Source organism: Gekko japonicus, unplaced genomic scaffold, assembly GCF_001447785.1.
Source record: "Gekko japonicus isolate JY-2015 unplaced genomic scaffold, Gekko_japonicus_V1.1 scaffold1681, whole genome shotgun sequence".
Taxonomy (NCBI): domain Eukaryota; kingdom Metazoa; phylum Chordata; class Lepidosauria; order Squamata; family Gekkonidae; genus Gekko; species Gekko japonicus.
Genome location: NW_015167585.1, coordinates 373,398 through 386,324, shown reverse-complemented (window position 1 = coordinate 386,324; position 12,927 = coordinate 373,398). Strand labels below are relative to the sequence as shown.

The following is a 12,927-nucleotide window of genomic DNA, read 5'->3' as shown; positions in this document are numbered from 1 at the left end:
TAAGACGTTTAAGGAAGCGAAGATGTCCCAGAAAAAAGGAACTTGGTTTATATCACAAATGGACAGATCCGGACTTATAAAAACTAAAAGATAATTGAAGAAAGAAGATACATCGAAGACGGAAGAAGAAAAACGTGTTGTAATGTTCTTACTGAGGGAACATTGGTTTTAAAGATTTTGCCTGGGGGGGGGAGTAAAGCGTGGCGATGCTAATTTTTGCTTAAGGGCTGTGTTTATGTGTGTTATAGCTTTGGAATTACTCTCTGTTCAGTCAGATAAGCAGGTTTTGTCAGCAGAAGCAATGATTGGCGGGCACTCTTCATGTTTGAAAGTAACTGTATAAGAATAACAACTATGTTTTAAGCATTGTAAAACCTGCATTCTTGGGTTTTTAGTTAGGTTCTTTTTACTTTTTCCTATAGATTGTAAACTCTTCCTCCCCAATTTCTGTCATAGTTTTATAGAAATGCAAATAAATAATTCCACTTCGGGGTTTTTTTTTAAAAAAAGGAATGATAGCAGCAAGACTTAAAAACATCATTGGTCACTATATAAATATGGATCAAACCGGATTTATCTCTACAAGGGACATTTCTGATAATATTAGGAAAACCCTTAACATTATACATTATGGCAACCATAACAAACTGCACAATTCATTATTATTTTCTATAGACATACAAAAAGCCTTTGATTCTTTGGAAACATCATACTTGCAAATTTTACTACATCATTTAAATTTTGGTCCTCTCTTTTGTACTTCAATCCAAGCAATATATGAAGGTCCTAAAACTAGCATTTTAGCTAATGGCGCAGCCTCAAATCATATTTCTCTTCAACGTGGCACAAGACAGGGGTGCCCATTATCACCCCTTTTATTCATACTTGCTATGGAGCCTCTAGCCTGTGCGCTCAGATCTAATAATAAATTTGAAGGCATTAAAATACAAGGAAAAGAGTTCAAACTAAGCATATTTGCAGACGATGTTATATTATATGTGTCATCACCCTGTAAATCGTTGAAAGCAATTCAATCTACTCTGGACATTTTTGGACACTTAGCAGGACTTAAAATAAACTCATCAAAGTCTTTACTTTACCCAATTAATATATCAGCTGAGGTTAAGGCTGATATTATAGCCAAATATAAATATCAGTGGATTGATAAATATTTTCTTTATTTAGGAGTCAAAATACCAGTCAATTGGTCTGATCTTATCAAGCTGAACTATCTAGACACACATAAAGAGATAAAAGCCCAATTGACAAACTGGAATACTATTCCCTTCTCCTGGATGGATCGCATTTCTATTTTACGTACATATGTACTACCTAAATATATGTATTTTTTTTGTACCTTACCTATTTATATCCCAAACAACCTACTCAGGAAATGGCAGAAAGATATTAATAAATTCATATGGAAATTTAAGTCACCACGAGTAAAATTTGAAACTATGAGAAGAGCCCAACGAAATGGAGGTTTAGCAACACCGGATTTATCTCTGTACTATAAAGCATCGATACTGGTGACATTAATCAGACAATATAAAACAGACATCGTGTTAGATTGGAAATGGATAGAAGAAGTTACATCTAAAGGACACAAATTTCAGAAGCTATTCTGGAAATCACAAAGTAGGAATCTCAAATCTACAATCCCATCTCCCTTTTTGCGAGTTACATTAAAAATTTGGCATCAACATAAGAAGATTTTAATTTCACCTTTTTCCAAACTAAGTATCTTCTGTGGTCAATCATGGTTCCTGCCAGCCAACGATCCTTCACAATTTTCTACATGGAAACAAGCTGGGATCACAAGAATAACAGATATATTACAAAAAAATCAAATGTTAGATAAATCAGAGCTTAAAAGAAAATATAATATCAAGATAAAATGGTTCGAATACTTACAACTTCGACACCTTGTAGAATCCTCAAATTTTAAATCTTCTTTGGCTTTACCTCTTACTGCATTTGAACAGATCCTATTTAAGGGACACAAAAAACGTGGACTTATATCTAAAATCTATCAAATCTTACTCAATCCTCAAAAAAATTATAGACTAAGCTACCAACTAGCTTGGATGACAGACTTACAACAACAAATAACAGATCAGCAATGGGACCAAATTTGGAAGACGCAAGCTAAGATGTCAAAATCATTATATATTTATGAGGCAAACATGAAAGTTTTACTACGCTGGTATTTAGCAAATTTACAGGTTATGACTTACTGTTAAATCCCATCTTGATATTACTCAATCTGTGGCCAGATGATGGTCCTCCTAAATCTAGAAGACAATTAATAAACATTTTGTTTACTGTGGCGAAAATCCTCATAGCTAAACAATGGAAAGACAAATCTCCTCCGAGTATTCAACAATGGGTTCACATGATATGTGAATTGTTTATGTTAGAAAATTTTAATATATATTATACTGAAAATCAAACAGAATGTGATATGATGGGTCCATTAAAGATATGGTACCCTATATTAGACAAAATCAATATAGATACATTTGATTGGGACACTATTAGAAAGGCTAAATTCAAACTATTATTGTATAATTAATCAAAAATATGCTTTATTTAATAGTCTTGATATTCCTGAAATATAAGGTTGATATTTAGTCCAATATATTTTATTATTTTATTTTTGTATTATTGTCCAATACATCCAAAGAATATTGTATAAAATGATTCCATGACTTCATATATTGTTTTCTCTTTCCAACTACATACTCTGTAATATGTATAAGTAATGTTATATGACTTTCCTTCTGTTGAACTATTTTTTATCTCTTAAATAAAAATTTTATGTTTTAAAAAAATCAGACATGTTTTTAAATGAAAACTGTGACAGAACAGGCCTGCGGGCCCTATTTCACCCTGCCTCTTAACCACTACACGAAACTGGCTCTCCAACGGGCTCTTCTCCTGGAGAAGCTTTTCTCTTTAGTAACTTTCCATCACCACCTGACCTTTGTGGGAATTGCTCATTGGGAGGGTCAGGGCTCCCAGCTTCCCTTTCAAGTTCTGAGGCCTTGCCTCATTGTCTTCCTCTGCCCAGCGCCTGGTCACCACAGGGACAGTTTACTGCCTTTGTGCTCCCTTGGAGGAATAGCCACTTGCCAAGTGACTGTCTCCCCCCTGGTGCTCCTTTTAAAATAGCATGTCAGAAATGGTGGAAGTCTATGTGGTACAGAGAACCACTATCATCATCAAAAATGTAAAGTATTTATTTAAAAGAAAATATTCACAAGCATTCTTTTAGCACAGCGCCAGATCTCTACAGAGTTTCATTACCTTGCAGTTTTCTCCCAGCTCTTCTGGACAGCACATGATTAAAATAGCTGCTTCCTCCAGACCTCAGTAAAGATATCTGCCTGCTCTAATGGACCCAGCAACTTCTTCCTTGCTCCTTTGAATTTTATCTTCTCCCTTTTCCCTCCTAGTGACCAGGTCAGGCTGGATCAAAGAGGCTTTTCCTGGAGATCTCCAGGAGTTCTTTCCTGAAGTCTCTCTAGTCTTCAAGTCCTCCCAGTCTCTGTTTCCTGCTGGGGGGGGACTGGACCATCCAATTGTCTCTAGCTAGATCTATTAGCATTTGTATGTAGGTGGACTGAGGTAAGCCTGGAAAGTAATTGAATTGACTATCCTCCTTCCTGCTTGTTCTCTGCCCAGAGAGGGGGAAAAAAACTTTTAAAACTCAGAGTGAAGATTTTACTTATTTCAAACCTTCAAAGGTTTTGCTCATTTCAAACCTTGAAACAAAAATGAATATATTTTTAAAAGAAACACCCAAATGTAAAACACTGCACAACCCTATGTGTAACATTACTGAAAGGGTAGATTTGAAGACATTCAATGGGAGGTGGTTGCTTAAACCAAACCCTTGGTGACAGTCCCCTATCGAAAATAGTTCTCCCCAAACTGGAGTAATTTACCTTCTGGAACTCAAGATTGGGGGGGGAGTGTTGTGAGGAAAACCTGTCAGAGAAACGAAGAACTAATCAAGAGGAAAATGGGGTAATGCATATGCTGATACTTTCCTGCAAAGGCCTCACCAATTAATTAAAACAAAAAGGGAAGACATGTGCATAACATGCATTGACCTGCTCCATAAATCTCTCTTTAAAAGTAAAGGTACAATAAACACACAGTGATCATTTGCCATTTTTCTTTTGGTCCCATGTTTGCAGGTTTAACTACACTTGAAAGGACCTGTGGCGTTTGTAGAACAAAGGAAGAATGTGTTGAAATGCTAAAGAAAGGCCATTTGATAAGCATTGCACCAGGTGGACTTCGAGAACAAAACTATGGAGATAACACTTACAGACTAGTCTGGGGGAAGCGTAAAGGCTTTGCTCAAGTAGCCATAGATGCAAAAGTGGTGAGTGATTTCTCCATGACTGTCACTTTGTTCCTTCTTATATTGCAAACTTGGAACTTGGCTTTTCTGGTAGTCCAGTAGGGTAGTAGCCCTGTGATTTGAGTAACAATGGCAGGGATCTGCACTGAACTGCATTCCTTGTTCCTGACACTGACAAGGTCATCTGAGGCAAATAAATGCAGGAACCCCTTTGCCCCACCTGCCATAGGGTCACACCAGCATTCTTAGGTTGATCCACAGTCAGGTTAGGATATATAATATTCAACAGATTTGTAAGCCTCTTGTTCATTAACAGCTCAGCAGGATGCCAGCCTGAAGTAGTCTATTATGGGCTTTTTCGTGTATGTTTTTTTCATTGGTTCTGGCCCTGTACTACTTCAGTTTATCCCCTGATTTCAGCTCAGATTTTTAAGTCTTTCGTTTTCTCTTCTTGTTTTGTTTTGTTTTTTCTCCGGAGGTTTTCCAGTTCTTTTGAAACTACTTTTGCCCCCATCTTTTTCTAGAGGCCAATTTTGAGTTGGCTTTTTCCATGTCCATAACATTTCTGTTGGTTCTCTTTGTCCCAGCCTCTCCCACCCACCTCTGGCCCACTTTTTAATGATTGGACTCTTATGGTCAAAATATACCCTCCTCCCCCCTCTGAAGATGAGTGGTTTCATTTTATTTTTTTTTAAATGACACTAAAATATCAATATATTGCTAGAGATATATCATGGAAACATTACTTTTTCCTTATATCTCCATGACGAAAGGATATAGAGACTTCCTTTAAAAAAAAATGAAAACCGGGAATTCAGAAAACTGGCTAACCCTACTGTTACACTCTAGTGATATATTGATATTTTAGTGCCTTTTTAAAAAGGGTGTGCTGTGATACCACCGATGATGACAGCACCCACCCTTGAAAATCCTTTTATTGAAGGCATGTGTGGAAGAAAATAAACTGAGTCCAGAACTGGGAAAATGCAGGGGGTGGGCAGAGGTGTGGAAGAACCATGCTCAAACTGATTCCAATGTTTGTGGATCGACTGTCAAGAAAATCAGGAGTAAGTCGAGTGTGCAGAAAAAAGAACATCTCATGCTTCAGAAAGATCTAATCCTCCTTATCAGTGTTATGTGTCACAGAGGTGACACAAAAATTATATAGCCAAAAGATAACTTTATTGTAACTCTAAAGGTACTTTACCAGGAAATATTGAACTGAATTAACTGCTAGGCAGAGCCAAACTGAACAGGAACTGGAAAATGAAAAGGATCTTGCCAAGAGACAGAATTCCAGCACTTCATCATATGGCGAACCCAGAGTAACAATACATTACAAAAAGTTAGCACAGCATCCTGCTATCTCTCTGGATCTGATGTGGGGGCTCTTTAGAGTCTCCTTACCCAATTCCCCTGATGGGTTCAGGGCCAAGGAATCAGCATGTTCCCCATTGTCTTCAGTCCTGAAAGCACCATGTGGCTTTTCTTGAATTCAGGAGTTAAATGAAGCACTCAATTGTTTTCAGGACTGAAGGGTAATACATTTCTTATTATGAAAACCATTTCTCTCTGTCTGGTCAGTCAGAGTAACGGTATTAACTATAGGTATGCAACAGACTGCAGTAGTCAGAACAATGCTGAATATGAATTACGGTGACACATCCTACTTTCAGCCATTGCATTTTAATTACCTACAGCAAGACTGGGCCTCTCTTCTTGTTTGTTTGAACTATGTTTTAATTATTTTAATAAAATTGTATCTGGAGTAGGGTTGCCAGCCTCCAGATGGGGGAGTGGAAAAGGAAACAAACAACCGTGATATATTATGCCACAAAAGTCTCCAAAGACTGGGGATCTCCTGCTTTTACAGCTGATCTCCAGCTGACAGAGATCAGCTTCCCTGGAAAAAATGGCTGCTTTGAAGGGTGGACTCTATGGCATTGTACTATGCTGAGGCCCCTCCCCAAACCCCGCCCTCTCCTGGCCCCACCCCCAAAGTCCCCAGGTATTTTCCAACCCAGACCTGGCAACCCTAATCTGAAGATTTTTTTCAAAAATATGTTGGCCAGTTAGAGGACTACACACAGTTGTCTGTGGAGGAATTTGGAATTAGATGTTCCCTGCTTGTTTCAAAGTCCTAGGTATCTTGGTTTCAAGCTGGAATGGTTTTGAGACGAGGTAAATTCACATTTAAGTAGCACTGCAGACCCAGAAGTAATACCAGTTTCAAAATACTGCTTATCAGGGGTCATTTCATAGAAAAAGAGCCAGGGGGACTCATTAGCATAACTCATTAGCATATGCCACACCCCCTGACATCATGAGGGGCCCGGCGGTGGACCTGCAAGGCCGGCGGGAGTGCAAGGAAGCCCCGCGAAGGCCCTCCCTGGCCCCAGGCAGGCAGGGGTGGGGAGAGGCAGGGAGGAAGCAACTTACCCTCCCTCTTCTCCTGCCTCCTCCTGGCTGAATGAGGGCCGGAAGCGGGGCGGGGCTTCATCATGTTCCCTGCCCCCCGTACCTCACCCAGGGGAACTGTGATCCCCCGCATTCCCCCCCCCCCGAAATGACCCCTGCTGCTTACATTGGGAGTTCAGGATTGTAATTGGTTCAGGGGCGTGAATCAGCAACATAAACCCACTGGGACAAATGTGTACTTCAGAAAAACATAATCTGACTCTTAGTTGCCTAGGCCAAAGGCAAATGAGAGGATTCCATGTTGCATCTTCAGCAATAAACCTAGCCCCATTTACCGTCCCTAACTACCCTTCACACTACCTTCTCAGTGGCTCAGCAAACAATTTGTTAATATAATACAATTTGCTATTAAGGGTTTTCTTTCAAACATGCAAACATTGCATTTCACTAATCTGCACAACCTGGAGTACAATTTTCATTATTTCATTTATTTCATCTTTTTTAGCCAATCATACCTATGTTTACACAAAACATTCAGGAAGGATACAGATCATATGGAAATATTTGTAAGTTATATGTCATATATACTTAATAATGTGCTATTTAGGCTACAATCTGTGCACACTTTATTGAAGGTACTCTCTATTGAATTCAGTGGGGCTTCTTCACAAGAAAACATATTGCCAGGCACTGGCTGGCAACTGGCAGGAGTCTGGGGGAGGACATGGGTGGATGTCATTGGTGACAGTGAGATGTCACTCCCAGGGAAAACCATAAAGTCTGTGGTGATTCATAGAGACAACTGATGTCACTTCTGGGTTTTCCCCAGAACTGACATGACACTATTGCCGATGTGTTTTTTATTCCGATATTTTATCCCCACCGTCCACAAAAGCAGCTGCGAGAAACAGAAGCAAGGAATCACCCACCCCCAGCAGGAAACTTCGTTTTGCACTGAGATGTTCTGTGAAGTTAGCTGATATCAACTGCTTTATAACATACTGCAGACATTTCAGAGACTTGAGATAAACACATAAGGCTCTTTTTGAGTCCAGTGGCACCTTTAAGACCAACAAGCACATTTCTTCAGATACAGTGAAAAAGAATTTCCTCAACCATTACATATAGGAAAGAGAGGTGGGGTTAGTTGCCAAGAGGAGCTAGTTAGAATCAATATGCATAAGTAACTGGGTGATTATAGCTGATACTGGATTAAGGCAGTTGTTAAAATCTGTGAATGGCAGTAAATTAGCGTATAAATACAAGAGTTAAGAAAGAGATATGAGAATGAAGTTTTGAGTCCAGTGGCACCTTCAAGACTAACAAAATTCAAATAGCAGCAATTTGGCATACAGGAGTATGTGAGAACGAAGTCTGAGCCCAGGAGCACCTGTAAACCTACAAAGTTTAATTTCTGGGTATGTGAGAGCTGAGTGACTTAGCATGTGTAGTGAGATAAGAAGATGATATCTCTGTTAAGCTCTGGAGGTTCCATTGTCGTGAGTGTTGTAATAACTTGTAATTCAGCAATCTCCTGTTCCAGTCTGTTTCTGAAATTCCTTTGCAATAAAATAGCAACTTTGAGGTTCTTGTAAACCTGGAGATGTGCCTCTTTTTTCATAACTCATTCGGGTTGTTATTATATAGAAAATTCTAAACTAGTCTTAGCCAAGACATTTTACCCACTGAAATTTGGTGGAATAATTTTCAGAAATAAGCCTGTAAAGAATGACTGGCTGTGCATGGTCTGGTATGATATCTATATTCTACAGCTTTTAGATTACAGTTTAGATATACATGTATTTACTCATTTAGATATTTATACCCCACTTTTCTCCAGGCTGGGGACTCAAAATAGCTTTGAACATTGTTCTCCCCTTCTTCATTTCATCCTCACAAATGACCTTGTAAGATAGCTGGAAAGAGGCTGAGCCAAGATCACCCAGCTAACTTCTATGGAAGACTGGGAATTCAAACCTGGTTTTCCTAGAACCTAGCCGGACACTCTGACAAAGACACTATGCTGTGGTAACACATATTAACCCACTCAAGGTGCTTATGACTTTTCAAATGTCAGATATGCCTCTGGTAGTTTGCTCCTCTTGTTTCTCCATTTTAAAATGTTCATTATTCAACTGGAGGCGAAAGAAGCAAGCTACCAGATGCCTATTCTGCCTCTGTTGGCTCCTAGCAAATATTTCATTTCAAGGTCTGAGACAATTTTTTACAAAATGAATGTGTCTTCAACATATCATTGTTATCCTAATCTTATCTTGTTTTCATATTACAGGGCCAATGAGATGGCTTTATGAACGAACACGAATTTTATTCTTTCCATCATATGGGTTCATTCCTGTCAAGCTTCGGACCTATATTGGAGAACCCATTCTTTATGATCCAAGTATAACCGCTGAAGAACTGGCTGAAAAAGTAACTATTTCAATGCCAAATATGAATGCTACCATCGAATTTCCTATCAATCCCACCCAGTTTCTTAAAATGTGCATTGCTTAGTAATTTTGGACTGGAATGAATGTGTGTCATGATCATATCCAAGCAATTAGGTTAGAGGGGTTAGAAGGAGCCAGCTGTCAATCCACTGGGGCTAGAGGCAAGAGAATGAGCAAGGGCAGACAAGGCTTCTGCAACCAAAAGTCGGAAGAACAAAGGCAGGTAACATCGTCCAAGGTGCGTAGGTGGTAAGTATCCAAAAGGCAAGGTGATCTTTGCCACACAGTTTGTTCAGATTGTTGAGCATTCTCTGAGGCTGGGACCATATAAAGAATGATATACATGTATTAGTACTTGGTGTCAGCTGAACAAGTGCTTAATAAGATGACAGGGCTGGTAGAGGAGACTCTAGGTGCTGCCTTCAAAGCTCAGAGCTCATACTGCAAAGGTAGCATTATGTTTAGATTTTAAAAAAAATAAATTAAAATGTAATTACCTTTAACAGCCCTGGTTTTGTCAGATCTTGGAAGCTAAGCAGGATCGGCCCTTGCTAGTATTTTGATGGGAGATCACCAAGGACTACCAGGGTCATGATGCAGAGGCAGGCAATGGCAAACCACTTCTGAATGTCTCTTACCTTGAAACCCCTGCAGGCTCACCACAAGTCAGCTGTGACTTGACAGCAACAGCAAGACAGAAAGAAATAAAAAATATAACCCAATGTAATAACAATGGTGGCCAGTCTACATCTATAAAAGGTTTCCAAATATTTAAAAACATGTCTATGTGCAGTTGTCATCTAGATGCCATACATTCAAATGTGGATGAAGTTATAAATTCCTCAATCCATTGGATTACTGGAGGTGGCTATTCCAGTGTTGTAATATACGTCTTTTCGCAAAAGTAAGGGCATGGGGGTGTCCATTTTTTTTCATCAGTCTCCACGAGACAGGCAATAATTCATAAGTACTTAAGCGTCCTCAAAGATTAATGAATATTCTAATCCAAAATTGATTTGAGTGATTGGTTACTCCCTAAAAGACCAAATTAACTGGACAGGCGCAAAGCATATGTTTAAGAGACACAACTTGTAAGTTACAGCACCAGCAATTAGACACTTTACTAAAAAGGTGCTGTCGTATCCAGTATTTCCTAAAAATAATTTGCTGTGTTTAGATAACTTTCTCATTAGTATTTTGATTTATATTTTATATTTTTATATTTATTTATATTTTCATTAATGACTGTGTAAGCCACTTTGAACTGGAATGTAGATGTGAAGACTTACGGATATATCTGGAATAAAGGGCCCTTTTCTGATGTTACACCCACATATATTGGGAGGCTGCCAACTGCATGTAAATCCTCCCAATACACACATTTACCATCTTGCCTGAGCAGGAGGAAACATGGGTGTTTTGCATGCTCATACAGCTTTGGTATGCTCAAACATACGTTTTGGTTCATGCATACCGAAGCTATACATGCATGCAAAGCAGGACAACATGGTGACCGTGCATATGAGGAACAGTCTGTGCACTGCTGTGAGGGTTGTCAGCTCTGGGTTGGAAAATACCTGGAGATTTTGGGGGTGGAGCCTGAGGAGGGTGGGGTTTGGGGAGAGGAGAGACTTCAATGGGGTATAATACACCTTCCAAAGTAGCCATTTTCTCCAGGTGTAGCTGTAATAGCAGGAGATCTCCAGCCCCCACCTGGAGGTTAGCAACCCTAATTGCTGGGCACCCATTATACTTGTATGTAGTGTGTCAAAAGGGCTGGCATGTCACCTTCTGATGAGGGAGAGCATGAAAGCAACTTTTGACTTTAGTGTTGGGGGGAGAGAAGAATACACTAGGCAAACAGGAGAGGTAGAGTTCCTGTGTGGTTGTGCGTAGCCTAGTTTTTAGGATCCCAAGATGCTAGGATAAGGTTGGTTTTGCCTGATTTCCTTTCCTTACAGCATTGTAGGCCCACATGACATTTTGCCCCTGAGGGCAATTGTTTGGCTGTGGAACCTTACACCTAACCCCTGCTTCTTCTCCATAGAAAATTAATTGTGCTTTTTTCCACCACTGGAGGAACTTAGAGAAGTGTGGATTTTTTTTAATGCACATGTTGTAAGAATTTCAGTGCTAAAGGATAATGCTACCATCAAATTCCTTGTCAGTCACTCCCAATATAGAGAAGTGGGGGATCCACAAAGACTCATGGGAGGATGAGAGCAGGATTTAGATTAATGAGTTCCTGAGTCCTAAACCTCGACAAAATAGTGCTATAGTTCCATTGTCTTACAGGGTTGGCTTCTAGGATTTGGACTATGTGAGTTACTCATACACAACTCATGCCCTCCAGGATACTATTAAGTGCCCAATTGTTCTAAAAATTCTGTGCCACCTGAAGGGTAATGACCACGCTCAGTCTTTATCGAGAGATTGGGGGGGGGGGTGATATTTATCTCAGGAATTATTTGTAATGAACAGTATACATGATATAAAGCAGTAAAAACAATGCTCTTTTACAACTTTTTGTACAATTTGTTACTTTGTATACTATTAAAAATATTGCTGATGACAGCACACCAACAGCTTAGCTAGTCAGTATTCTATCTGGCCCATACCCTATCATATAATTGTCTTGGCCCAGAAGAGACGGCTGGAAAAAGACCCATTTTCAAGAGGTCAGAGCCAGCATCCTTGGTCTAGCAAGGGCCCTGGGACTTTGAAAGATGCACTGACCCGTCACAGAAGCACAGATAGAATTGTACCTATCACTGCATGTGTGTGCAAGGGGAAAAGTATAGGGCATTTATGGCATGGCCCTGATTGATTCTAGGGACTTTTTGACTCTATCCTACATGTCTGGAAACTGACTCATATTTTCCCCGTGTCCCAACAGACAAAAATGGCAATAGAAGCTTTACGGGACAAACATCAGAAAATACCAGGAAACATAGGAAGAGCTCTTTGGGAGCGCTTTGAGAAGCACCACAAAGATATATAATGTAAATATGAACTACACAGAGATTATATTTGATAAGTGATGATATGGGAACTTAAAATAGATATGAAATAGTTGTCTTGCCTGTCCTAAACTAAGCCTAACCTCATCATTCCCAGAGCTGGGCTCTGAGAAGTGGCAGGAGAGGGAGCTGCTGCTGGAGTGGTGAGTGTTTTATTATTTGCCTTTCCTTAACTGCCGAGAAGAATTACCTGAGATTACTGTGTGGGAGGACAGTGTTTGAGGGTGTGTGGGTGTGTATATCCTGTTGGAGAGTGGTGCCTGTTTGAGGAAGTGTGGTTTCTGTTTGTCTCTTTTTCCTGGGTGTAACTGATTGTAGGTTTTAGCAGTTTTGCCTGGGGCTGACTGCTGACCCTGCCCTGTCCTGGATGAGCCTTCAATTGTGTAAGGCTCCTCCTCACCAGAGGTACGAGCCTTGGGTGCAAGCCAAAGGGCTCTTGCCCTGTGGCTCTTTGCCTGGGGGCCCTGTAGGAAGTTGAGTAGATCTTGCATCCTATATTTGTTAAGGGTTTTTGCTTCTACAGTCCTTTCACATTAAGCAAACTTTGGAGCACGACAGAAGACAGGAGGGCCTGGCGTGATGTGGTCCATGGGGTCATGAAGAGTCGGACTCGACTGTACGACTGAACAACAACAACAAAATCCTTTCACAAGTAGTCTTGAGA

General features: G+C 39.9%; 1 protein-coding gene across 1 annotated transcript in view; it reads left to right on the top strand.

Annotated features, from left to right (window-relative positions):
* LOC107112723 (transmembrane protein 68-like) overlaps window positions 1–12,401 on the top strand; it is a 25,861-nt gene extending 13,460 nt beyond the window's left edge. Inside the window, exons 2-6 of the mRNA XM_015413909.1 lie at window positions 4,206–4,396; window positions 7,299–7,359; window positions 9,084–9,223; window positions 12,140–12,245; window positions 12,361–12,401. Of these exons, the coding sequence (XP_015269395.1) occupies window positions 4,206–4,396; window positions 7,299–7,359; window positions 9,084–9,223; window positions 12,140–12,244 (497 nt within the window). The 3' untranslated portion in view covers window position 12,245; window positions 12,361–12,401. The remainder of the gene's footprint in view (window positions 1–4,205; window positions 4,397–7,298; window positions 7,360–9,083; window positions 9,224–12,139; window positions 12,246–12,360) is intronic.
* Window positions 12,402–12,927: the final 526 nt, after the last annotated feature.